Source organism: Urtica dioica, chromosome 5 (assembly GCF_054948205.1).
Source record: "Urtica dioica subsp. dioica isolate 48M chromosome 5, U.dioica_male_clone48M_v1_H2, whole genome shotgun sequence".
Lineage (NCBI taxonomy): Eukaryota > Viridiplantae > Streptophyta > Magnoliopsida > Rosales > Urticaceae > Urtica > Urtica dioica.
The window spans coordinates 37,484,768-37,509,247 of NC_142760.1; the positions used below are offsets into that span (position 1 = coordinate 37,484,768).

Consider the following 24,480-nt stretch of genomic DNA (forward strand, 5'->3'; position numbering starts at 1 on the left):
AGTTTGTTGAGTCAGCTGCCAGCGTGGCACAAGGTTGTTAGATTTGGTTAGAGCCGATCTGCGAGCTAAGCCGGTCTGCGAGCTAAGCCGATCTGCGAGCTATGCCGATCTGCGAGCTAAGCCGATCTGCGAGCTAAGCCGATCTGCGAGCTATGCCGATCTGCGAGCGAAGTCGAGCTGCGAGTTAAGTCGAGCTGCGAGTGAAGTCAAGCTGCGAGTTAAGGCGATCTGCGATCTAAGCGAGCTGCGAGTCGAGTCATCGAGTCTGTAAACGTGCTAGTATAAAGCACCGCCTAGTTTAGCAATCTTAGGGAAATTCATTGTTGATCAATTGTTTACACTGGTATTCACAGAGATTTGGGAGAGTGTTTGAGCGGGTGAGAGATCGGGAAATACGTTCTTCTCCGGGTAGCTTAGAACGCACGTTTCTCTGTGCTTAGTAGTCGAAGAACTCGGATTGTGAGTCTTGGAGGAACCGATAGTGTTCCTAGGTGTGTATTGATCGGAAAAGGATAGTGCAACGAATTCCTGTGGGGAATTCCGGGGAGTAGGCGTATTTGCCGAACCTCGTAAACAATTCTCGTGTGTTCTTCGTTTTGGTTGTGTGTGTGTTTGTTGATTTGTCTAAGAGAGAAAAGGGTGAATAACCTAACAATTTAGTATTGTCTTTTATTTTAAAAATATAAATAAATGCTCAGATTTAAATAATTCAAGTAATCATTTGAATAATTTGATACAGTAATATCACAAAATATAGTATGACATAACAAGCTTTACAATATGTATTAACATTTTCTCTTGTCAAATGTTGTCCATTATGTCAGTTGTTATATTATTATATGTACAAGGCCATTTTCTTGGTTTAATAATGTCTTCATTTGTTTTCTTTTTCTTTTAGTTCTGGAAAATTATATGCAAACATATATAGTTCTTTTTCTTTTAAATAATAATAAAAAAAAATAGTTCTTCATTTACTTACTTCTCATGCTACTTTATTTTAATTTTATAAATTGGAGGCATGGCCAAAGTTGACTTTGTCGTACGGTTGACTATGTTTTCTCACTGATTTATTTATGTGTAATAAAACTAATATTTTCCATCATAGCCGTACGTATATGATTTATAATGAAATAGTAAATTAAGTAAGAAATCTATTTTATTTTATACGACGTATTAATCTCAAATAGAAGAATATAAACTATTCTATAGGACTTGTATCGTGACCGGTCGGATAAGAATATCATTTATCTTGATTTTAGTTTTATTAGATTTGATGCAAGTAAACCTTACATATGTAAACACATATCTAAGAAAAAAAAAGACTAATTTAAGATAGTGAGAATTAATAAAATAAGCCAACTCAATATTGGAAAAAAAAAAAAAAACCAGAATTTTAATGTTAAATGAAAAGAAAAGCACTAAATTTAAGGTTTTAGTCATTTTATTATATATGTTAATAAGTTTTTTAATTTCTAAACATGAGGGGGTGGCCCTAGGACCAAGAGATTCAGCTCTATAAATACCACTCTCATCATAACATGTTTTACATATTCTTTATTAAAATATTTTAAAGCTCATTACAAAATTCTTTTTTTTTTTGTTATTTAATGTTTTTTCACGTTTAGTTTTTTGACACTTTTTATTCATAAAAAAAAAAAGAATTATACAATCAATTTGCTGCCCTTTTTTATTTATTTATTATGATCTGATGAAAATCAATTTAATTTCCAATGTTAAACTATTTCTATTTTGAATTTTGTAACTAAAACTTAAAGTTTGAGATTTAGCCCACGTTTAAAGAGTTTTAGAAAAATAACCAAGTATATTAGGTGGCACTAGAGGTAATGGGTTAAAATTTCATATTTGTCCTTAAATAAATATAACGTTTTTTTTCTAAATTAATCACTTTCTCTCGTTTGTTTTTTAATTCGTCTCTTTCTCTTTCCTACTTTTTTTTAAACATTTTTTTGCATCAAAACTTCAAAAATCCATATCTATCTCATACGAGTTCGAAATTGAGTGATTCCAAATCCTACAGATTCGTGGCGTCGAGATCTTCAAAAATAGATCAATTGTGTTTGATAAAAAAATCATGTTTAATGCATCATGTTTACGTTTCAATTTATTTCTAGATGATTTCCGAAAATTTTCAGTTATTTCCATGTCTAACGCAGTAACGTGATTTTTCTACATCTATAGCATTAAACATGATTTTTCATCAAACACAATAAATCTATTTTTGAAGATCTCGGCGTCACGAATCCGTAGGATTTGGAATCATTCAATTTCGAGTTCATATGAGATAGTTATGGTTATTTTAAGTTTTTATGAAAAAAAAAGTGTAGGAAAATGTAGGAGAAAGAAATTGACGAATTTGTTAATAGATAAGGGCAATATCAGACCCTTTTTTTTTTTTTTTGCTTATCAATCCGTTTGGCTATATTCCTAAAGTTTTACAAGCATGGGCTAGAGTCAAAAAAGGAAGTTTGCTTTTGGCCGTATTTCTAGAACACCATTCTATTTTTCCGTTAAAAATAACAAATTTATAATTTAAGGTTAATATTTATAACATAATATATGAACCTTATTCAAATGTGTAACAAATACATTACTTTATGCTAGATATTTTTCACATACTTATTAATTTTATCTATGTAATATTCTTCTTCTTATAGATATAATGAATAAATCACTATGACAATTTGAGTTATTGACATCGGCTGACTTTTCGATGCGAGTAGTCGTATCCAAAAGTCGCATTCAAACGTAGTCGCATCCAATTGGGCCTGCGAGATTCTAAAAATTCTCGCTTGTTTTAGTAGCAGTATTCAGTATTAGATGCGACTAGTCGCATCCAATAACTATATGCGACTTTTGTATGCGCCTTCATCGCATCTGAAAGTAAAAAATTTAACCGGGATAAATTTTCCCCTTTTATTTTCGTTCGGTTGATGACGAGAATGTAGTTTAATTTTAATGACTTTCGGATGCGACTTTGTCGCATCCAATTGACTTTCGGATGCGACTTTTTGTCGCATCCTAAAATTATGTTACGCCCATTTAAACTTCTTCTTAATTCTCCGCCGCTCATATCTTCAGTTCTTCATTTCTCTCCAAACTAATATCCCAAAAATCTCTTCTCTGACTGAAAATACCATTTGCTCTCCGACCGCCACCTCGCCGACCTTCTCCAACTGTGCCATCTCGCCGCCCTCTCCTTCCGCCGCCTATCCCTCCCTGACCGAACGTTCTCCGCCGCCTATTTTTTTATTCTTTCTTCCACTCCGACCACCAAGGTCTGACCCCACCGCGAGCCTGAGAGCCTTCACCGCCTCCTGGAGAGCCTATCCGAGGGCGTCGAAGAACGTGGGACCCACGCACGGTTCAACTCCTTCCCTGAACTGCTCTGCCAACGCCATCTCCGACGTAATCGAATCTTGTATTGGCCGGCTTCCACAATCTCCGCCCTCTGCCTCTCGCTCTCTCGCCCTCTGCCTTTCGTTTTCTCGCCCTCTGCCTCTCTCTCTCTCTCACAGCCTTTGTCACTCTCGCCATCGGCCTCTTGGTAAGACCGCCTCTCTCTCTCTCGTTATCTATCTCGCTGCCTCTTTCTAATGTATTAGTCGTGCTCCTTGTTCTCATCGTAGCCCCGATCAGCCTACGAGACCACCGGCACTCGATAGGCAGAAACATTTCCGTCTCTCGTCGTTGCCAATCAGGTTAGTTAGTTATTATAACATGTTAGTATTTCTTTTAGAGGTGGACATTGATGACGTAGAGCAAACAGCGATGCTTTAGTTCTCATTTAGCGTCGAGATTGGGAAACAGGGATAAGTCCCACGATCCCTAGGAGATCTTTGCTCCTCGTTGCAGCTCATGACGCGAGCTCGTCATCAGGTTCGTCCTCTCTCACTCGGCATGATCCAGCCGTTAGCGACTTGCAGTCAACGGTGCAAGCCCAGCAGGCCATGATTGAGCAGATGCAGCGACAGATCTTCGAGCGCATGAGACCGAGTCAGCCGTCGCCATCGACACCGCAGCCTCGGACTACGCCGCCACCAGCTACAAGGGCAGATATTCAGACGCCAACTTCTGTCGAGTTCCAGCGAGAGCGTCTTAGCGGTAGCAACGCATCTCGAGGCAGATACGGAAGATGATCAGTCACAATGGAAAAGTGGTATCAAGCACGAAAGAAATAGTTGTATATTTATTATTACCGAATTTACTTTTATGTTTTATAAGATTTTTTATATTACCTTTTATAAGATATTTTCTATTACATTTTATTGTTATCGAATGTATAAAATATTTTCTATTACATTTTATAAGACATTTATTTTCTAATTCGAATTTTTATTTTAATTAATATTTATTTAATAAATATTAATTAAATTTTTTCAAAAAAAATATATAGTTACAATTGGATGCGACAAGTCGCATCCAATACTTTGTCTGTCATAACGCGGGAAAGACTATTGGATGCGACTTACATTTTACAAGACATTTATTTTCTAATAAGAATTTTTATTTTAATTAATATTTATTTAATAAATATTAATTAAATTTTTTTTTAAAAAAAAGTTACAATTGATGCGACAAGTCACATCCAATACTTTGCTCGCCATAACGCGGGAAAGACTATTGGATGCGACTAGTCGCATCCAAATCGTTCCCGCGTTATGGCGGGATAGGAATTGGATGCGATTTGTCGCATCCAATAGTTTAATATCCCGCCAAATATAATATCCCGCAATAGTTTTTTATGCGATAATGGATACGACTAGTGGCATCCAAAAAGTCGTATCCAGGATCATTAAATGCAGACTATTGGATACTATTATGTCGTATCCAATGTCGCATCCATTTTGATTATTAATGGATGCGATATTTTGACCATTGGATGCGACAAAAGTCGGATCTAAAAGTGTTATCTGTCTTAGTGAATATAATGAAGGAGATCTGGAAAAAAAAATGAAAAAAAAGAAGAGAGAAAGATTAAAAAAAAAAGTAAACAAAAGAAGAAGAGAAGATAGAGCACCAAAGAATAAGCAGCAGCGGTATTAATTAAAGAAAAAAAATAGTCTTCCACATGGCAAGTATAGGAAAAAACGAATCCACATTATTAATTAAAATAGTTCGCCATAACTTTTAATTTATTCATTTAATTGTTAATCTAAATATATGAATCCACATTTTACTTACAAATTTTCATTTTACGTTATGGAGTACGTACCCATCCTACATTAGGAGGGATTATAAAATGCAAACAAATACATTATTACTGACCGAAGTAGCAATATGTATAATATATGAACCTCCATCTGGGATGCCAATTTGGTCCAAACACGAAACACGTAACGGTTACGATACGATTTAAAGCGGATTTGGATCTCAATAAATGGATTGGTATTTAATTGGGTCGAACACACTAACACGATTAAATAATGGGTCAAAACGACACGATTACGGTAACGCGATTAAAATCCGATTAACACGATTATTAAGCGGTCGACACGAAACACGATTACGACCCGCACGAATATGATCCAGTTAATACAATTACGAGTAATAGCACGATTACGACCCAGTTAAACACGATTAATATTATATATGTAAAATTATTAATTTATAACTATAAACATAAAATCAATATTCAATTAGTTGTTTTCAATTACTGATTTAAGTAGTATATCTAATGAGTGTTCTCATAATGACAATTTACAATCACATGATAACAATAGTCTCGTAATAACATATTGGTTTCTTCTTCTTCTTCCTATTCTTTTATTCTCTTTTTGTTTTCTCGCTACGCTATGAACTAATTCCATTAAGGACTATGGCGCGCGTAGCGGGTTTAGGATTCGGTGATTGGTATGATTTAATATATTGAAGTTCAATTTTCATTCTCTACTGCTTTGCTTAATTCAAATCCGTTTTAATGCTTGATCGAGATTAGCTACCTTGTTCATGATTTTATGCTTCAACTTGATGCTTGAGAAAGATTAGGTTGTTAATGTTTTGGTTTTAATTACTATGATGCATTCCTAGGGTAGAGATAGCTAAGGTTGTCATAGAATCGTGTGAATGCTCTTAATATTAATGCATGCCATTGTTAGAAATTGAGATCGAGAGAAGATTTTCCTAATTTTGACATAGGTTGTTAGATGCTCGAGAGAGATTTAGCAATATTATTTTGTGAGTATGATTAGCAAAGAGTAGTTGGTTGATTATTGATTGTGCGTGAAATTCGTGTATCCAAACCGTTGAATAAACCCGTGAAGCCTTGGTCCTTAGCCTCTCTTTCTGCTTACATTTGTTATTTGAGTGTTTTGTTATTTAATTGCTTTAGAACTTGTCAATAATTCGTGACATCTTTCCTTTAAGTTCAATTCGTGCTAGTTGAGTTGTTTGTTAATTAAGCTTGTTCCTCGTGGGATCGACACTCGTACTTAATTCACTATATTACTTGAGCGACACGAGCACTTGCGCGCGTAAAATCGCAACAAGTTTTTGGCGCCGTTGACGAGTACTAAGCTTTTAATTGCAATTCAATTAACTAGACTTCTATTTGAACATTCTTTTATTTTCTGTGTCTCACCTATTTTTGCGTTTTCTTTCTCTTTTGAAGGTTAATGCGAAAAGACGGTGATTCGAGTCTCCTTCCGATAGATTCCGAAATCGAGAAAACGTGCAAGAAAAATCGAAAGGAGAAGAAGCAAAACATAGACGAGGAAGTCATTGAAGAAGTGATCATGACCAACGAAGAAAGACCACTCCTTGACTATGTGTTACCCACCACTCAAGAGTATAGCCCGACCATTGTCAATCCGGCCATCGGAGGAAACCAAAGCTTCGAGATCAAGACGGGGACAATCAAAATGATCCAGCAAAATCAATTCTCCGGAGCCCCGAATGAAGATCCGAACGAGCATATCTCCAACTTCAACGAGTTGTGCGGGACATTCCATATCCACAACATCAATGCGGAGCCATCCGACTCCGACTGTTCCCATTTTCCCTCCGTGACCGGGCGAAAGCATGGCTCAATTCGCTCCCCCCATTCCATCACCACATGGGAAGGGCTGTGCAATACCTTCCTCGCCAAGTTCTTCCCATTCGAGAAGACGGCTCACCTAAGAAACGCCATTCACAGCTTCGCGCAAATGGATGGCGAGTCCCTCCATGAAGCATGGGCACGCTTCAAGGAGATGCTCAGAAAATGTCATAACCATGGGGTCACGTTACCGATCCAACTTCAAACGTTCTACTACGGACTCCTCAACTCAACGAAGACTGTAGTCAAAACCGCCGCATGAGGTACAGTGCTAACTAAGACGCCATCGGAGTTCCAAGCTCTCCTTGAAGAATTAGCGCGCTCCAACGATCAATGCCCGATAGAGAAGAGAATCATGAAGGCCGGTCCCGCCACCGCCCAAGCCACAACAGCCACGATCGATTTGGAGACAATGCAACAAATGGCAACAGAGATGGCAAATCTCCTAAAGGAGTTGAGAGAGATTAAGGAGATGAAAGCCCGCTCCTAAATCAGGGATTCCTGCAGAACCGGCCTCCACCGGCCATCCAAAATCAACAACATGGACAACAACAAGGGTTTCAACCGCGTCAACAACAAAATCAGCCCGCTCCCAAGGACAAGCTAGAAGAACTCCTCACCTCCTTCATCACCGAGTCTCGAACGCGAATGAAAAATCAAGTGGGGCAACTAGCGAGGATTTCCATGCGAGAACCCAAAACGCACATCCTAGCACCTCCAAGGTAAACCAAAGAGAGCAATGCAACACCATATCACATTATCATGTTGCAGCTGTCGAAAGCTCGAAGAAAGATGAGGGAAATGCTGTCCCGATCGCTGTAGCTCCAAAGCCACCTTTGCCGGTCCACATCCACGAGCCGCCACATCTGTTCCCGCAAAGCACCACGCTGGCACTATCTGTGGAATGTAGCGTGCTTCTACAACAAGAACTCCCACCAAAATTGGAGAATCCCGGCCAATTCACGTTGCCATGCACCATTCGAGACGTCTGCATCGACAACGCTTTGTGCAATCTAGATTCGGGCATCAACCTCATATGGGCCATCTTCAACAAGCTGGAAGTGGGTGAACTAAAACCCACGCGCACCATTCTCCAACTGGCGGATCAGTCCGTAAGGTATCCACGTGGCTTCGCGGAAGACATCTTCGTCAAAGTCAGAAAATTCACTTTCCTTGCTGATTTCTACATCATCCACATGGACGTGAACCGCAACATCCCCAAACTCTTGGGAAGAGGTTTCTTAGCCACATGTGGTGCTCTCATCGACATGAGGAAAGGTGAACTGAAAACACGAGTGAAGAATGAAGAAGAGACGTCCGGGATCTATAAAGCCCGAAAGTGCGAAAGTGAGAAAGAAGGGGTTTTCTTCCTCAAGACAGACGAAGTCAAACCTCTGCCGCTCCCATCACCACCATGTAATCCTCCGTACAAAACTACGAAAGGCAAGAAAAAGGATGCGACACCGAAATCACCAATCAAACCAACGCAAGGACAATGACCAACACCGTTTAAAGAGGTGTGGAAGAAAACAAAGCACCAGAACGAAAATGAAGATCTACCGCCGCTTGAGCACGGCGGTCACGAGTAGGGGCGTTCGACCACCCGCGCAAGGTAAGTCCCTTTATCCATGTTTTCCACAATTACATTGGGGTCAATGTAAGTTTTGAGTTTGGGTGGGGATAATTTTTTGTCTTGCGGGGGATTTTTGTACATTAGTAGCTAATTCTCTAGGTTTTTGTTGTTTTATTTTAGGATAATTGGTAAAAATTGGTATTTTGTGTGCTTTAACTGACTCAAATGTTTGCCGATGATATGGATAGTCTTAAACCATAGACATGTGAAAAAATCTGTGAATTACCGAGTGAAAAAGAATCTTGTTGAGACTGGTGTTATCACTTAAAGCCCGAATAATGTTTGTCTCGATGCTTAGACGACCTTGAGTAGTAGTTTAACTAAGTTCTGAAAAGTGACCACCAAACACACTAAAAACCTCTTCGGATCCCTAGTCGAAGCGAAATTGAGCGCACTCTGATTTAGTAAGAATGATATAGCAATTATGAATAAACCGTCGAGCCAAAAAGCCAACCCGAGAATATGTATCAATTAGAACCCACTCATAAAAAAGCCGAACGATTTACCTTTCTCGATACTTATTCAGAAAAAGTCGAGCCTATAATTCTGAAATCCCACAAAGAACCCCACTAACATTAGCGACTCTTGAGTGACATGGTTGAGCGAAATTTTCTCTATTTTATGACATGTTCTCCGACTCGTCTCTACATATTACATTGTCCACTAGACACACCACGCTGGTGATTATTTATATTGTTATGCACTACTACAAATACAGTTTTTCGGTGCGGATGACTTTTGGGTGCGACATTTCGCACCTAAAAGTTGCACCAAAAATTACTTTCGGGTGTGACTTTTCGCACCCAAATGTCACTGAAGTAACAAAAAAATTTCGCTGATTTTTTTTAAATTTGGGTGCGAAAAGTCGCACCCAAAAGCTTATCATACCTTTGGGTGCGACAAAGTCGCACCCAAAAGTCCAAAACATTTGGAAACTTTAGCGGGATTTTGTTCCCTCTTATTTTACTTCTAAAATTTCGTTCCCTGTTTTTACTCACTCTGCCAAATTCTATCTCATTAGAAGAAGAAGAGAAAAGAAAAGAAGAAGAAGAGGCTGAGCGGCCGAGAGAGAGAAAGAGAGATTGAGGGGGAGCGAGAAAGCGAGACTGAGAAGGAGAGCCACCGAGGGAGAGGACGCGCGGCCGACAGCAGCCACCGAGACCGAGCATCACCTCGCGCGTGCGGCCGAGAAGGAGCAAGCGCCGCCGCGAGCACGCCGAGGACGCCGGGAAAAGAGGGAGACGGCGCCGAGGAGACTGGATTTCGGGAAGCAAGGTAAAGAAAATCTTCTTCCCCACTTCTTAATTCGGATTCTAGGGTTCGTTTTAGGAATTTGGGGTTATCCATCTTCTTCCCCATTCAAAAGCCGATGCCAGCTCCAGGATCGACCAGTTCGGGTTATCCATTTTGATCACCACTTGAGAGGAAAGGTATTCAGAGGTGGGGAAAAAATAATCTCATCTTCTATGTACCAATTTTTAAGTTTCAAGTTTTTATGCAAAAGGGTATTGGAATTTAGGTTATGTGTTTTTTTTTTCCAGACAGATCAGAGAGAGTGTTTCTCCGAAGAAGAGCGGAGTCGTCGTCTGTGCACGATATTGCAACTCCGAGTTTAACCAACATTCCTCTATTTATGTTGTTTTTCTCTCATGTTTTATAGAATGTGTTGCTTGTGCCAATCTGATCTTGTTTTTTCTTCAAGGAGAAAATGGATATTTGCTTCTTTTTTTTTTTTTGTGCTTAGGGATATATGGTTGCTCCAAAGAGAGCACTAATTGGATTTGTATCCATAGTTATCAAAGTGTTTTCTTTAAACCAATTGAAAGAAGAAGTGTAAAGAAGATGACGAGTAAAAGAAGATGAGTTTTAAATTTTGTATTCGCTATATATCATTTTTACTTTAATTTACTTGTTACATGCTTGAGTACTGTTCTGGCTTCCTAGATTCCGCCCTTCAGATTGACGAAAAACTTGTTATGTTGTTCTACAATTTAAGGAAGTTGTTTCTCCGAGTAATCATTTGAATTTCAGGGTTGGTTGGAAGAAGTGAAAAGAACTCGCATTCTTTCAGTAAAATTAAAGATGTTGTTTTTCTTGTTTTAGTGACTTCTTATTTATGTTATCATAGTCGTAGATCCAACCACGTATCACGGTCCGCCACAGGAAACGCTAGAACAAAGAAACTACATTCAGGTACTCATTCTTCTTCAAAACCAAGCTTATTTGCTTTTCCTCTGCGAATTTCGGTTCTGCATCGACTTGCGATTCCATCGCTCTGTTTCTTTGACAGATAGGCTTTTGCTGCGCTGTAACCATGGCTTTGGTAAGTAATACCATTACGGTGGAGTTTCAAATGAGATTATGCTCAAGGAATCTCATCACTTTTTGTTTTGCTACATATATGAATATAGTGGTATACCTTTCGTACATCTGATTTGGGAATATGCTCCAGAAATGGTATGATACTTTTAATTTTGCTGTGTATGTTAAGAGTCAATTATGCTTTTCTAAAATTAAACATAACTATCATTGGTATTCTCTTACTCTGATTCCATTTCCAGCTATAGGTGTGGCTAAAGATTCAAGCTGTGTTGTTTGTTACTAGTGTAGAATCCTGAATTCATGACTTAAGGATATAAAGATTAGAGATCTGGGAGAGGAAGAAATGCTCTTTTTGGGAGAGAGCGGGCATCTCGAGAAGTCCCGAAATTTCTTTGTATTCCATTTATTATATTCGAGTATTTCCCACTCATAAAAAGATTTGAGTTTTTTTACTGTTGCTGGAAACCCAATGTGCCTATATTTATTCCTGAATCAACATTAATAGCTTTCAGAATTGGCTCAACAATCTTTTATAGCTGCTTTATGTCAATCAAATTCTAACACTTTAATATGCGTTGCCTCTTTTGAGACTTTGCATGCCTGGAGTACGAACAAAAATGGGTTCAAGACACTTATCGCTGCGGAATACAATGGTGTTGAAGTCAAGTTGGTCCAGGACTTTGAGATGGGGGTTTCAAATAAAACTCCTGAATTTCTTAAGATGAATCCTATCGGAAAGGTGGGATCTTCTCTTTCTTTCTGTTATCCATTTCCTTGTTGTGTGTAAATTCCAAGCTTGTCTGAGATCTCTTTTTGTTCATTGTCTAGGTTCCCGTATTGGAAACACCTAACCGTCCTATCTTTGAGAGTAACGCCATTGCACTCTATGATGAGGTAAGATTGTATAATGTACTAATTTCGTTACCTCTTTAAATGTGTATCCTTACAAGCTTGTAATTACTTGATGCAGTTAGCACTCTTTCGTTCTTTATTATTTAAGGTTCTCATTTAAGTTAAGCTCTACGTTGTGGTTTTGTAGGGCCATGTGGAGCAGTTGATTGACTTTGCCTCGCTGGAAATTGATGCCAATTTTTCGAGGTGGTTCTATCTGGAATCGGGTTCTCTGTTTACCTTCCTCCGAATTTTTTTTTTCCTTACACTTTTAAAATTTAATAGGTTTCTTCATGATTGAGCTTTTCGCCTTATTATTCGACCTCTGACGAAGCTACAATCTCTGCACTTCGAGCACGCCGAGGTTGAGTGAGCGCCGCCGCGAGCATGCCGAGGTTGTTTACTTTTCATTGAATCTGGGTTTTGAATATTGAGCTTGTCCGTGTGAATTCTTGGCCGTGTGAATTGTTTGGCTGTGAATATAAAACCAATAATCTGAGAATTGTTAGTTTTGAACAGCCTCTGTAAATTTTAAAGCTGGGAATTTTAAGCGTGTGTTTGAATTTTTGGCCGAAAATTGGAAAAAAATTAGGGTTGAGGAATTATGATTTGGGGCTTTTAATTTTTTAGATTAGTTTGATGATTCTGGAGTGTTTTGTGGCTCGGTTGGTGTTTGTGTGCATGTATTTAATTTCTTTTTATTTTTATAAATAAATTAAGAATCGAAGTTACTTTTAAATCAGGTGACAACTAAAACATTGATAATAATTACGTTTTTCAAAGATTTAAAGTCACTTTATAATAGAGTGACGTCTAAAGCATCACTTCTTGGTGACTTTTGGGTGCGAAAAGTCGCACCTAAATGTCGCACCCAAAGACCTTTAGGTGCAGACTTTTGGGTGCGGAAAAGTCGCACCCAAAGTCGCACCTAAAGGTGTCATTGAGTGCGACTTTTGACTTTTAGGTGCGAAAAAAATCGCACCCAATGCTATTTTTTGTACTAGTGATGTACCGAAAAAAAAAAACATGCAAAAAAAAATCTGAAAGAAAAAAAAATCTAAAAAAAATAGAAAAAGAAAAAAAAAAGTGTTTATTTATGTCATATATTTTTATTTTGGCGTGGTGTTCTATGTTTTTGTTTTAGAGACTTGTCGCTTGATGTTGTTGGGTCGAAGTTTGGGGGGAAACACGGGAAATAAAATACTAAGTAAAACATTCTCGTTAGGCGAAATTTGATGTCAAGAACGTGAGGATGGGTGAGTGAGTGAACTTCATGTGAGGATTGTATTTTTGGTGAGATTTGAGTCGCTAAGGTTAGTGTTTGAGCCATTCTAAAAAATTCCATTCCATACCTTTGACCCGAGCCTAAAACATTACAAGCCTTTAAGACCTATTAACGAGCTAGGAGTTACGTGTGCGCATTAGTGGAGATCAAAGGTGAAGAGAAGGCTTATGGTATGTCGAATCGAATGAATTATCATTCAACGAAATCGATTATTGTGGTTGCGTATCAGGATTAGATAAGCTACGAGACTTGGTAATTGAAAGCTAGATCGAGACAAGAGAATGTTGCAAACGGCTCGAGCTAACACGAACTTGTAGGATTCTTTAACATTTGGTAGTTGACTTAGAGTTTAAAACCATGAATTTCCGTGTCGATGTAAGTCTAGAGGTTTGAAATTGAGGCAAATATGAGTCAGTTATTCTACTTAAAGCATTGAGATTTACCATGTTAGGGTAGGTAACTGTTTTTGTGTGTTTTATTTTGTGTTTATTGTTTTGTCGCTTGAGGACAAGGAACAGTTTAAGTTTGAGGGTATTTGATAGGTGCGTGTCATAGTAGAAAACTCCTATCATCCTGACTAAATCCGAGCTTGTTCTTGAGTAGTTTTGAGGTTTTTCGTGTGTTTTGAGGGCTTTCATGTCAAGACGGGATTTTTATGATACTTCTGGGCAAATCTGTGCAAAGCAAGGCATTCTGGTTCGAAAATGAATAAAAAACGAATAAGGTTGAAGAAAACGTGCAACCTCGCGCCGCGAGGTCTACACGGCGCACCGCGAGGTCCGGAAATTCATCATGCGTTGATCCCCGAGCGTCTTGCGCGTTCCGCGACTTCATGGACATATCAACCTCGCGCCGCGACCATCATACCGCGCACCGCGAGGTAAAGAGTTTTGAACGCCAAAAATCCCCGAGCGTGAGGCGCGGAACGCGATGTGCTAGAAATGTCAACCTCGCGGCCGACCCTAGTACCATGCGCCGCGAGGTCCGCTGAGACAAAAAGAGGAAACACGGATTTTGAGTCGATCTGAGCTGTTGGATCAATTTTAATTGCCCAGTCTGCTCCGAAAATTAAGAGAAACCCGAGGATTTCGACCTAGGCCTATAAATACACCTCTCAATCTCTTGTTTAGGGATCTAAGTCTTTTTTTTATTATGTTTGTTTAGTGCTTGAGAGAGATAGAGAAAAAGAGGAGAGCCGTTCTTCATCAATTCGCGCCAATTACAGTTTTCTTCTTCTCATTTACTCTTGAACTCCCGTATTTTAATTTACAATTGAGTTTTTAATTATGGTTTCTTCTTCTTCCTATTCTTTTATTCTCTTTTTGTTTTCTCGTTACGCCATGAACTAATTCCATTAAGGACTATGGTGTAGCGGGTTTAGGATTCGGTGATGGATATGATTTAATATATTGAAGTTCAATTTTCATTCTCTACTGCTTTGCTTAATTCAAATCCGTTTTAATGCTTGATCGAGATTAGTTACCTTGTTCATGATTTTATGCTTCAACTTGATGCTTGAAAAAGATTAGGTTGTTAGTGTTTTAGTTTGAATTACTATGATGCATTCCTAGGCTAGAGATACCTAGGTTGTCATAGAATCGTGTGAATGCTCTTAATATTAATGCATGCCATTGTTAGGAATTGAGATCGAGAGAATATTTTCCTAATTTTGACATAGGTTGTTAGATGCTCGAGAGAGATTTAGAAATATTATTTTGTGAGTATGATTAGCAAAGAGTAGTTGGTTGATTATTGATTGTGTGTGAAATTCGTGTATCCAAACCGTTGAATAAACTCGTGAAGCCTTGGTCCTTAGCCTCTCTTTCTGTTTACAACTGTTATCACTATAACAAATACTGTCTTTCGGTGCGGATGAATTTGGGTGCGACTTTTCGCACCTAAAAGTCGCACCCAAAACTACTTTTGGGTGCGATTTTTCGCACCCAAAAGTCACTGAAGTCGCGCAAAAAAATTTCGCTGATTTTTTAAATTTGGGTGCGAAAAATCGCACCCAAAAGTCTAGACATACCTTTGGGTGCGACAAAGTCGCACCCAAAAGTCCAACTTCTTTTGAGCGGTCTTTTTTCAATTTTTTCATTTTTGAGCGGTCTTTTTTCAATTTTTTCATTTTTTCTTTTGAGCGCCTCACCTGCAAAAATAAAGAGGAAAAAAATCATTACTCTTTTTTTACAAATGAACAAAGGGGAACTAGGGTTCAAGAATTCCCAGAGGATTCGTACAGGCTGAGGAGGCTGAACCGCGTGATCTCGCCGGACCGCAACGACGCCTTCGCCTCCGACGAGCTGACCCCGGACCTACGCCGATGTGATGAGAGAGCAGGCGCTGAAGCGAGGGGAGGAGGAGACCCGGAGGCTCATCGCCAAGAAGAAGGAGGAGCAAGCCGAGGCCGCCAAGACCGGCGGCGCCCCGGAGCAGAAGAGGCGCAACCGGTGGGATCTGTCCCAGGACGAGGGCGGTGCTCCGGCGAAGAAGGCGAAACCCGCGTCCTCCTCCGAGTGGGACTCCGGCGACGCGACGCCCTCGCTCTCGCGGCGGAACCGGTGGGACGAGACCCCGGCGGAGGGGCGGCGACCCCGGCGGGGATGACGTGGGACGCGACCCCGAAGCTGGCCGGGATGGCGACCCCGACCCCGAAGCGGCAGCGACGGAGGTCTATTATCCTCTGGGACTTCTCTTTTTCATTGCCGTGTGGTTCATTGGCCGTGTGGTTCATTGTCTGGAGCGACGAGGAGCAGCGACGGAGGCCGGAACCATCCCGGTACGAGGCGCCATTTTTTTTTTTTTTTGGTGACTTTTTTAGGTGCGACTTTAGGTGCGGAAATTCGCACCTAAATGTCGCACCCGAAAGTCTAGACTTTTGGGTGCGAATTTTCGCACCCACAACTTTTAGGTGCGGACTTTCGGGTGCGGAAAAGTCGCACCCTAAGGTATCATTGGGTGCGAAAATTGACTTTCAGGTGCGAAAAAAATCGCACCTGTTGCTATTTTTTATACTAGTGTATTTGGGTGTTTTGCTATTTAATTGCTTTAGAACTTGTCAATAATTCGTGACATCTTTCCTTTAAGTTCAATTCGTGCTAGTTGAGTTGTTTGTTAATTAAGCTGGTTCCTCGTGGGATCGACACTCGTACTTAATTCACTATATTACTTGAGCGACACGTGCACTTGTGCGCGTAAAATCGCAACAGTATGCCACTTTCTAGCTTTGGAAGTGAGTTTGAGCAACAACCATGATGTGATATTTTTAGCATTTATTTTATTTGTTTAAAAAAAAAAAAAAAAAAAAAAAAAAAAAAAAAAAAAACTACCCATCCGGATGCCTAAAACTAGGAGAGTAAGTGGCTTAGCAATGGAGAAGAATATTGTTGTAGTTTAAATTGCTTATGTGTGAATTGAAGCCAATATGGTAGTAGCTTACCATTAAAGATGGTCTTACTTTCCCTTTTTTTTCAATTGATATTTGGCTAATTTTTTGTTTGAAAAAAAATTAACAAATAAGTCTGAGCATTTAAAAAAGTACAACACGTCAATTCATTGTCATTAAAAGTCATTGTCATTATATTTGCAACTTGCAACAGAGTTTGAAAGGAAAAGAAAAAGAAATTAGGATATCAATATCACCGATCGATTTAGGAGAGAAAGATACAGAGAGACTTTAAAAAAAATAGAGATAGGTTGTAACAGAGAGAAATCGAGAGAGAGAATGTTGAGATTGGACGTTCGCCGGAGCTGCACGCGAGTGGAGGTTCGCCGGAATTTGATGATATGTCTCCCTCGAAATTGTGAAATTTGTTGTAACTAGCCAAGTTTGTCATTCTTATTGGGAGAATAGTCCAAGTTTTATTTTATTAAACAAATAGCCCATATTTTCGACTCAGACCATAATGCCCTTGGCAAATTCGCGAATTGGTTAATTTAAATTAACCTACTGGAGTGAGTTAGGTTAATTAATTAACTTATTGGTTTAATATTAGTTTAGGTTCTGATTTTTTTGTGAGTAAAATGAATTTACTAAATGATTGAATTCGAAATTAGGTTAATTAATTGAATGCTTTGAATATCAATTGACTTAAGTTATGATTTTTGTAATTTTTTTGTGAATTTCAAATCCTTCACGAAGCAGTTAATTAATTAACCTAACTCACTCCAGCAGGTTAATTAAATTAACCGATTCGCGAATTTACAAAGTGTCTCTCCTCAATCCCCTCCATCGCCGCCGATTTCCTCTCCGCCGCCTATTCCTCTGAATTCGGAATTAGGTTAATTAATCGAATTCTTTGAATATCAATTGACTTAAGTTATGATTTTTGTAAATTTTTTGTGAATTTCAAATCATTTCACGAATCAGTTAATTAATTAACCTAACTCACTCCAGTAGGTTAATTAAATTAACCGATTCGTAAATTTACAAAGTGCCTTTCCTCAATCCCTTCCATCGCCGTCGATTTCCTCTCCGCCGCCGATTCCTCTCCCCCCGCCGATTTTCGAGTCAATCTGAGCCGTCGTCGCCGTCGAGATCCGGCCACACTTCTTCTCTTTTTCTTTCTTCTTCTTCTTTCTATCTTTTCTTCTTCTTCTCCTGACTCGCGCAAGCAACACCTGCAAACAAGGAAAAAAAAACAACAACAACCAACGAAAAAAGCTTCAACAAATCACCATCACCCACGCCATCTCTTTCTCTTTCTCACCTTCTCCTTCTTTCTTCTGCGCGAGCGCCGAGCCGACTGCGCGTGCGCCTCCGCCGATCGCGCGACCAGCCGTCGTCGCCGTTTCCCTTTCTCTCGTCTGCTCTCTCCCTTCCCGGGCTTTGCCGGACTGTGCGCTCGCCTCTGACGTGAGTCCGGGCGAGCTTCGAGTCATCGCGCGACTTCAGACGCCGAACCCACCTGTGCGCACACTCCGACCGAGAACGAGACGCCGCCGCGAGCCACGGTGACGCCGGACCGGGAAAGAATTCCGCGGAAGGCGTGAGATTTCACCGAGGGAGCCTAAGTTCACAAATTGGAATGGATCGGCGAGATTGGTCTCGTGGTGGCGTGAAATGGATGAGGACAAGGACCGGACGAGTTTAGGTTTAGGGTTGGGTAAATTTAGTGCGAGGGTAATTTGGGTAGTCAATTATTAATTGGGCTATTCCCTTAATTTATTCGAACTTGGGCTATTCTACTAATATTGGTGGACTGATTGAGCTAGTATGCTCATTCTCCCCTCGAAATTTATATGTTCTCAACTAAAAACCCAATTTGAACTTTATTTAGAAGAGCCAAAAATGGATATGAACATCGAGTTAGACATCCTGGCTTATTGGAAGTTAAATGAATGTCGATATCCTATCGTTGCGGCAATAATTCATGATATTTTAGCCGTTCTCGTTTCAATTGTTGCTTCGAAATCTTCGTTTAGTAACGGCGGTAGAGTTTTGGATGCATATCGTAGCCGACTTGTTCCCAGCATAGTCGAGGCATTAGTTTGCACTCGTGATTGGCTTTATGGTAATTGTATTTTTTATCTTTTTTATTTTATCATTTTAGTTTTATTAGTCTTGAATTTATTTTTGTGTTGATATATTTAACTAATTATAAAATTTATGTATGATCAAATGGAGAAACCGATGGTTTCATAAAAGAAGTTTTGAAATTTAAGTTACATGACGAGGATGTAGAATCCAAAGGTTCAAGTATTCGTATTAACTAAAACTAATCGTATGTCTTTTTATTTGTTTTTGTGAAAGATGATTGTATTTTGGAGTTTTATTTTCTGATGACTTTTATGTTTGTGATAATTTTATTTTGTTAAGAGTATTTCTTTTTCACAATTAGTTGAGTCTGAATGTCAAAACACAATTAAATAATTCATTTAACACGACTTGTAAATAATCGGATTTGTAAAAAAAAAAATAAACGGTCGGATTTGGATCTAGACTTCAAGCACGATTAATAAATAATCGGATTTGATTCTAACAATTATTTATGCAAACACGATTAACAAGACATGATTACGACACAAACACGAAATTGCCACCTCTGCTCCATCCCCGTGTACCTCCATCAAGAATTAATATATATGATGAAATATAAATGTATGAGAGATATATGGCCATGTTTGGTATTTCTCTCAAAAACAATTTTTTAGTTTTTGAGTTGAAAAAATTGAAAACAAAAATTGAAAACATGTTTGGTTTAAGTTTTTGGAAAAAAATTTCAAAAATTTTTGAAGTTGTTTTGGAAAAAAGTAAAGAAAACTGAAAACAAATAAAAGGTGTTTTTGAAAAAAAAAATTCTTCTCTTCTCTCCTCTTTCTCCTCATCTTCTCTTTTCATTCTTTCAAAAACAAAAATGAAAACTATACCAAACACTTTTTTTCAGTTTTTTCACTTTCTCAAAAACAAAAATGAAAACTGTACCAAACAGCTTTTTGAAAACAACTACAAAACAGTTTTTCAGTACAACTACAAAAATTAGAAAACAGAAAACAAATTTTTTTTTAGTTAACTACCAAACACAACCATAGCAATTGGCGTGGGCCATATTTTCAAAGTAGTTGGATGATTACATCATCAATTGGCAGGGAGAGAGTCTCTCAAATAATAATAATAAACTGTTGATTATTTTTGTCCTGTAGTGAGATAATTAAATAAAAATTATTAATATAAATATAAAAACACCACTTGTCAGATGCGAAAGAAGACGAAACGTTTATGCTCATCTTTTTCATTTTTTTAGGGTAGGTAGTAGTTATGTTTACATCATGCACACTTTGTTTGAAGGAGTCCACTGTCTCATTGCCACAATTATCTTTCTCAATTCTTGAATTATATATCGTCCATAGACTCTGTCTTATTTTTGGCACTGGAGGTTAACACCCTTTTTTCTATTATATTATTATTAAACTTTAAAGTATAATTTCGTCATATAAAAAAAAACATTTCATACACGGTATTACTTTGCTAGCCATTTCAAACCATATTTTATTTAGTTATACATAAAAATATGCCAAGATGCGTAACCTCGGCAGAGAAAAGGTCAAGTTAAATTCAAGAACTATCCAGGAAATTTCTGCGCTACTCCAGGGCAATGCAAAGAAAGCAATCTATGTAAGATTTAAACAAACCGCTTATTCAAGAAGTAATTTATTTCTCCACTATCAAAGCCCAAAAAAAAAAAAAAAAAAAAAAAAAAGAGAAATATATCTAAAAAGAAAGGAGAAACATGACCGAGCTGATTTTATCCTGTCTTTTGGAGAAGCTGGGTAATCTTCTCGCCACGCTGTACATAGCGGATCGAGCGGTCAGGAAGTCGGAAATCGAAAGCCTGAGGAACGAGCTGGATCTACTGAACCGGTCGATAGCCAAGGAGGAATATTACATATTTAGCGTGAACGTGAATGTGTACTTAGGGGAGATGAGGGAGGCTGCCATGCTCATCGAAGACGTTCTTGACCTCTATGATCTGCTGGCGGCCAATCGCAGCAGTTACCTACAACGAACGGGCATTCTAATAGCAAAGCTGATAACCCACGAAAATTTTGGCGGCAAAATTACGAATATCAACGCGTTGCTGGTCAAGACCCGGGATAAAGGCGAGCGGTACGGCATGAGTGACCAATTGCTTGCCACTGACACGGACGACGACCTGTACGGCAGAATATACCACTTTAGCAGTGATCCGGTCATTGTGGGTGAAGATCTGATGAATACTGCGTTGGTGCGAGGAATGTGGAGGCGGTCGACCGTCGCGTTCTTGGGCGGTGATGGGATAGGAAAAACCGCTCTGGTCGCGAGGACATACACGAGCAACGTTTCGGTTGAGCACTTCGAGTTCCGTGCCTGGATTGCGGTCCCGCAAAGTGGTGATGCGGTGGTAGAGATCCTGAGGCAGATTCTCCGGCAGCATAGGCCGAAGGATCAGGGGAGGGTGGATACGACGATCAGGGTGGACGCGGTTAGGGAGTTGTTCAGGAGGAAACGGTACTTGATTGTGTTGGACGACGTGTGCAGCGACGAGCTCTGGCACATCATGAGGAACGTCTTGCCTGATGACAACGTTGGAAGCAAGGTTTTGATCACCACTCGCCACGAAGCTGTCGCAAATTCTTTCATTGAGACCACATCCGATCGCGTCTACCAGATGACGCCTCTGCCTCTCTCAGAGAACCTCATCCGCAGGACCTTTTCCAGGAAAATGATAGAGCTGAAACTTCTGCCGACGGTCATAAGTGGAGCATCTATGTCCTCGGGTTTGCGGTGGGATATCATCCACCAGTCGAGTTCTGCAACTGACCGGCTCAGCTGCTTCAGCGATGACCTTGAGGACTGACCAGATTAGAGTGTGGTCTACGTGGCGTCATTTCTCTGTTTTATTTACTTAACTGATATTCTAAATAAACGGATGATACAATGGGTCTGCCATTTTTTTCCTCATATCGAAAATACAAAGACTTTTTGCTTTGCCTTTGATCTCTCTCTATTCATTATTAGTCTCAGACCAACTGAACTTTTTTTTTGTTTTTTTGTTTTTAGTCTCTATTTTTTTTTTTATCTATATGGTAACTTTTTAATTGATGCTTTCAAAATTTATTTATTTATTTTCTATATGCTAACTTTTTAATTGATACTTTCAAAATTTATTTATACTTTTTTTTTTAAGTTGCACGTTGAGCGAAAAAAAACTGCAGTCTCAATCTGTTTTTTATAGTTAATTTTTTACTTGCAGTTGTTGCGTTACTTTTGGCGTCAAAAGAGCTGGAAATTCACCACGTGTCTATCACGCGATGAGCTAAAATAATAGTAAACTGTAAGAATATTTTCTTGATTCTTTACGATTAATAGAACTGATATGGAAATACTCTTCCTTTATGGTTCATATATATGCAAATAACAAACTGAAAATCCATCATATTAATGGCCAAATCAATCAATTACCTATAATAGTGAGATTGTGATACTAGTCATTGATGGTTATGAGGCTATAAATACATACGTTTTGGGGTTCCTAAACTCACTCACACATTAAAAAAAACCAACACCATCTTACGGTGAAAGCAATAACTTAGAAGATGCTTGAAATAATCACCGAAGTCGGAGTCCGAAACTCGACGAAAAACACAATAATGACCGGAGATAACTCGATCATTTTCGTTTTTTGCTTTTATGTGTTCATATTGTTTAGAACACCTTAAGTGTGTGTAATAAGTTCTTACATTCGGTATTAAAGTCTCCATAGCCTCTGCCTTATTTTATGAAAAACATTTTTCACAAAAGCTTTAATGGGTTTCTCGTTTTTTACGTTAAAATGTGAAAATAATTACGCGAATCTTTTGGAAAAAAAAAATTCTGATTATTTTGGATTTTGAAACGCTTAATTCAGTGTTGAAATGAGGGAGAACGAGTCGGATCTTAAAATGGGTCTCAACCGGGTCGTATTGACCCATCTAGAGGTTGAAGACGATACAAAACGACATGCCGTTTGGCCCTTGATGTTATTTGCGTCGTTTCAAGAATGTTGTCATTTTTTCAACTTTTTGTCGTTTCCTTATTTTCCTTGTCTTTTTTTCTTTTTCTTTTTTCTTTTTTTTTTCTTTTTCTACAGCATGTTTTTGGGTTGTTTTTTTTATGGGCCTGCTTCTATTCAATTTGGCCCAAAAACTTAAAACCACTTTACTAAATGGTTTAACCTTGAATATAAGGCACATTAAGCCTTGTTAAAGTCTGATTTAAAAATCAAATTAGTTTGTCAATGTTTTTAAATATTAATTTATATTCTGGAATTAATATTTCCTTTACTATATGTACTGATTGAATTATAATGCATATATGTATTATGTTATTTATAAAGTATATGATTTATGATCATACTAGAATACATAAATCAAATCAGAGACTAAAAATTGATCTCCTACGATTTTGCACCATTTTTCATTTTGGAGAGAATACATCTATGACCGAAAAATTATTAGTCTCGAATACTATCAGTCCCAAATACTATTTGAGACAACCAAATCTGTCTCGAATGCCCGCAATCAAAGATCAAAAATTAGTCTCTACAAATTTGCATCATTTTTACATTTTTGGAGGAAATATATCTGTGACTAATTATTAGTCTCGAATAGTATACGCAACCAAATGAGTCCCGAATACTACCGGATACAACCAAATGAGTCCCGGATGCCATCTATCAGAGACTAAAAATTGGTCTCCTACGATTTGCACCATTTTTCATTTTGGAGGGAATACATCTGTGACCGAAAATTAGTCTCTCCTAAAATTATGACCGGAGAAATATATATTTGTGACTAAATATTAGTCTCGAATAGTATACGCATTAAAGTCAGTCTCTAATAGTATCAAAGATAACATGATCAGTCTTTGATGCCCACTATCAAAGACTAATAAATCAGTCTCGGATACTCTAGTCTCTGATACCCTGTTTTCTTGTAGTGAATAAGAATAAATAATGTTAATGCTTGTGATTCAACTTATTTGCATTATTGATTAAGTATTTTGCGCAAATGTTTAGTGTAAAATTATATTGTGTTAATATGTCATTTATTTAAAAGTTATATGCTTTGATTATTACTGTTTGTAGTCTGCATGTAACATTTAGAAAATTAATGACTAGCATAATGTTATTTATATTTTTGTTATATTGTTTAGTGATTTATATGATCATATTTAATTAGAGAGTAGCAATAGCATCTTTAATTAATCATATGATATATTATGGAATCTAACCACAAGAATTTTGTAATATTTGTATGATTAATTAGGGTAACATAACAAATTATATTTCCTAATTAAACCATACGTATTAGGAAAAGGAACATAGTTTGATAGTTTTATCATGATCGTGTGAATCTAATTGAATTAGAACTTTAGCCCACATACAAGTTTTATGTGTCTAGATTCATTGAGTAAAAAACATGATATAGCTATTGTTGATGTCAGAAATCGAACTCTCAACAATCGCGAAGAAAACTATATATATATATATATATATATATATATATATATATATATATATATATATTAAAGTATTTATTCGATTTATATTTAATGGGATTTCAAAAGATGTCGTAAATGAAACAGAATTACACATAAAAATAATGAAAAGAAAAGAAGAGAAATACTGTATCGAATGAACTTTTATTTTGAGCGAGGTCGCTAAGTGAGAAGGTACTCAGTGAACTCAGGATTACAACTTGAACGTAATTTGCGGAATGAGAAATACAAAGATATAAGCGTAAGGAAAAACTGTCCTTATTCTCTTCTAAATGAGA

General features: G+C 38.1%; 2 protein-coding genes and 1 non-coding gene across 5 annotated transcripts; 2 read left to right on the forward strand and 1 right to left on the reverse strand.

Moving 5' to 3' along the window:
• Positions 1-7,130: 7,130 nt before the first annotated feature.
• On the reverse strand, positions 7,131-7,237 carry LOC149398258 (small nucleolar RNA R71). The gene has a single exon (XR_016299307.1). It is a non-coding gene; the product is annotated as a small nucleolar RNA R71 (small nucleolar RNA).
• Positions 7,238-9,670: 2,433 nt separating this feature from the next.
• On the forward strand, positions 9,671-12,408 carry LOC149398259 (putative elongation factor 1-gamma 2). 3 transcript variants are annotated; one of them, XM_089615488.1, is made up of 5 exons: positions 9,671-10,127; positions 10,229-10,880; positions 10,978-11,010; positions 11,838-11,903; positions 12,049-12,408. In XM_089615488.1, exons 3-5 carry the CDS (start codon positions 11,002-11,004, stop codon positions 12,199-12,201), a joined length of 228 nt encoding a protein of 75 aa, XP_089471614.1. In that variant the 5' UTR covers positions 9,671-10,127; positions 10,229-10,880; positions 10,978-11,001; the 3' UTR covers positions 12,202-12,408. The 3 variants fall into 3 exon arrangements, with proteins under 3 accessions (XP_089471614.1, XP_089471615.1, XP_089471616.1); XM_089615489.1 differs by having other exon boundaries at positions 10,233-10,880; XM_089615490.1 differs by having other exon boundaries at positions 9,671-9,962; positions 10,816-10,880.
• Positions 12,409-20,414: 8,006 nt separating this feature from the next.
• Positions 20,415-21,521, forward strand: LOC149398260 (disease resistance protein RPP13-like). The gene has a single exon (XM_089614533.1). It carries the CDS (start codon positions 20,415-20,417, stop codon positions 21,519-21,521), a length of 1,107 nt encoding a protein of 368 aa, XP_089470659.1.
• Positions 21,522-24,480: the final 2,959 nt, after the last annotated feature.

Coding starts and splice junctions, on each gene's coding strand:
- LOC149398259 (XM_089615488.1), top strand. Junction 11,904..12,048: donor CCATTGCACTCTATGATGAG/GTAAGATTGTAT, acceptor GTGGTTTTGTAG/GGCCATGTGGAGCAGTTGAT.
- LOC149398260 (XM_089614533.1), top strand. CDS start 20,415: ATGACCGAGCTGATTTTATCCTGTCTTTTGGAGAAGCTGGGTAATCTT.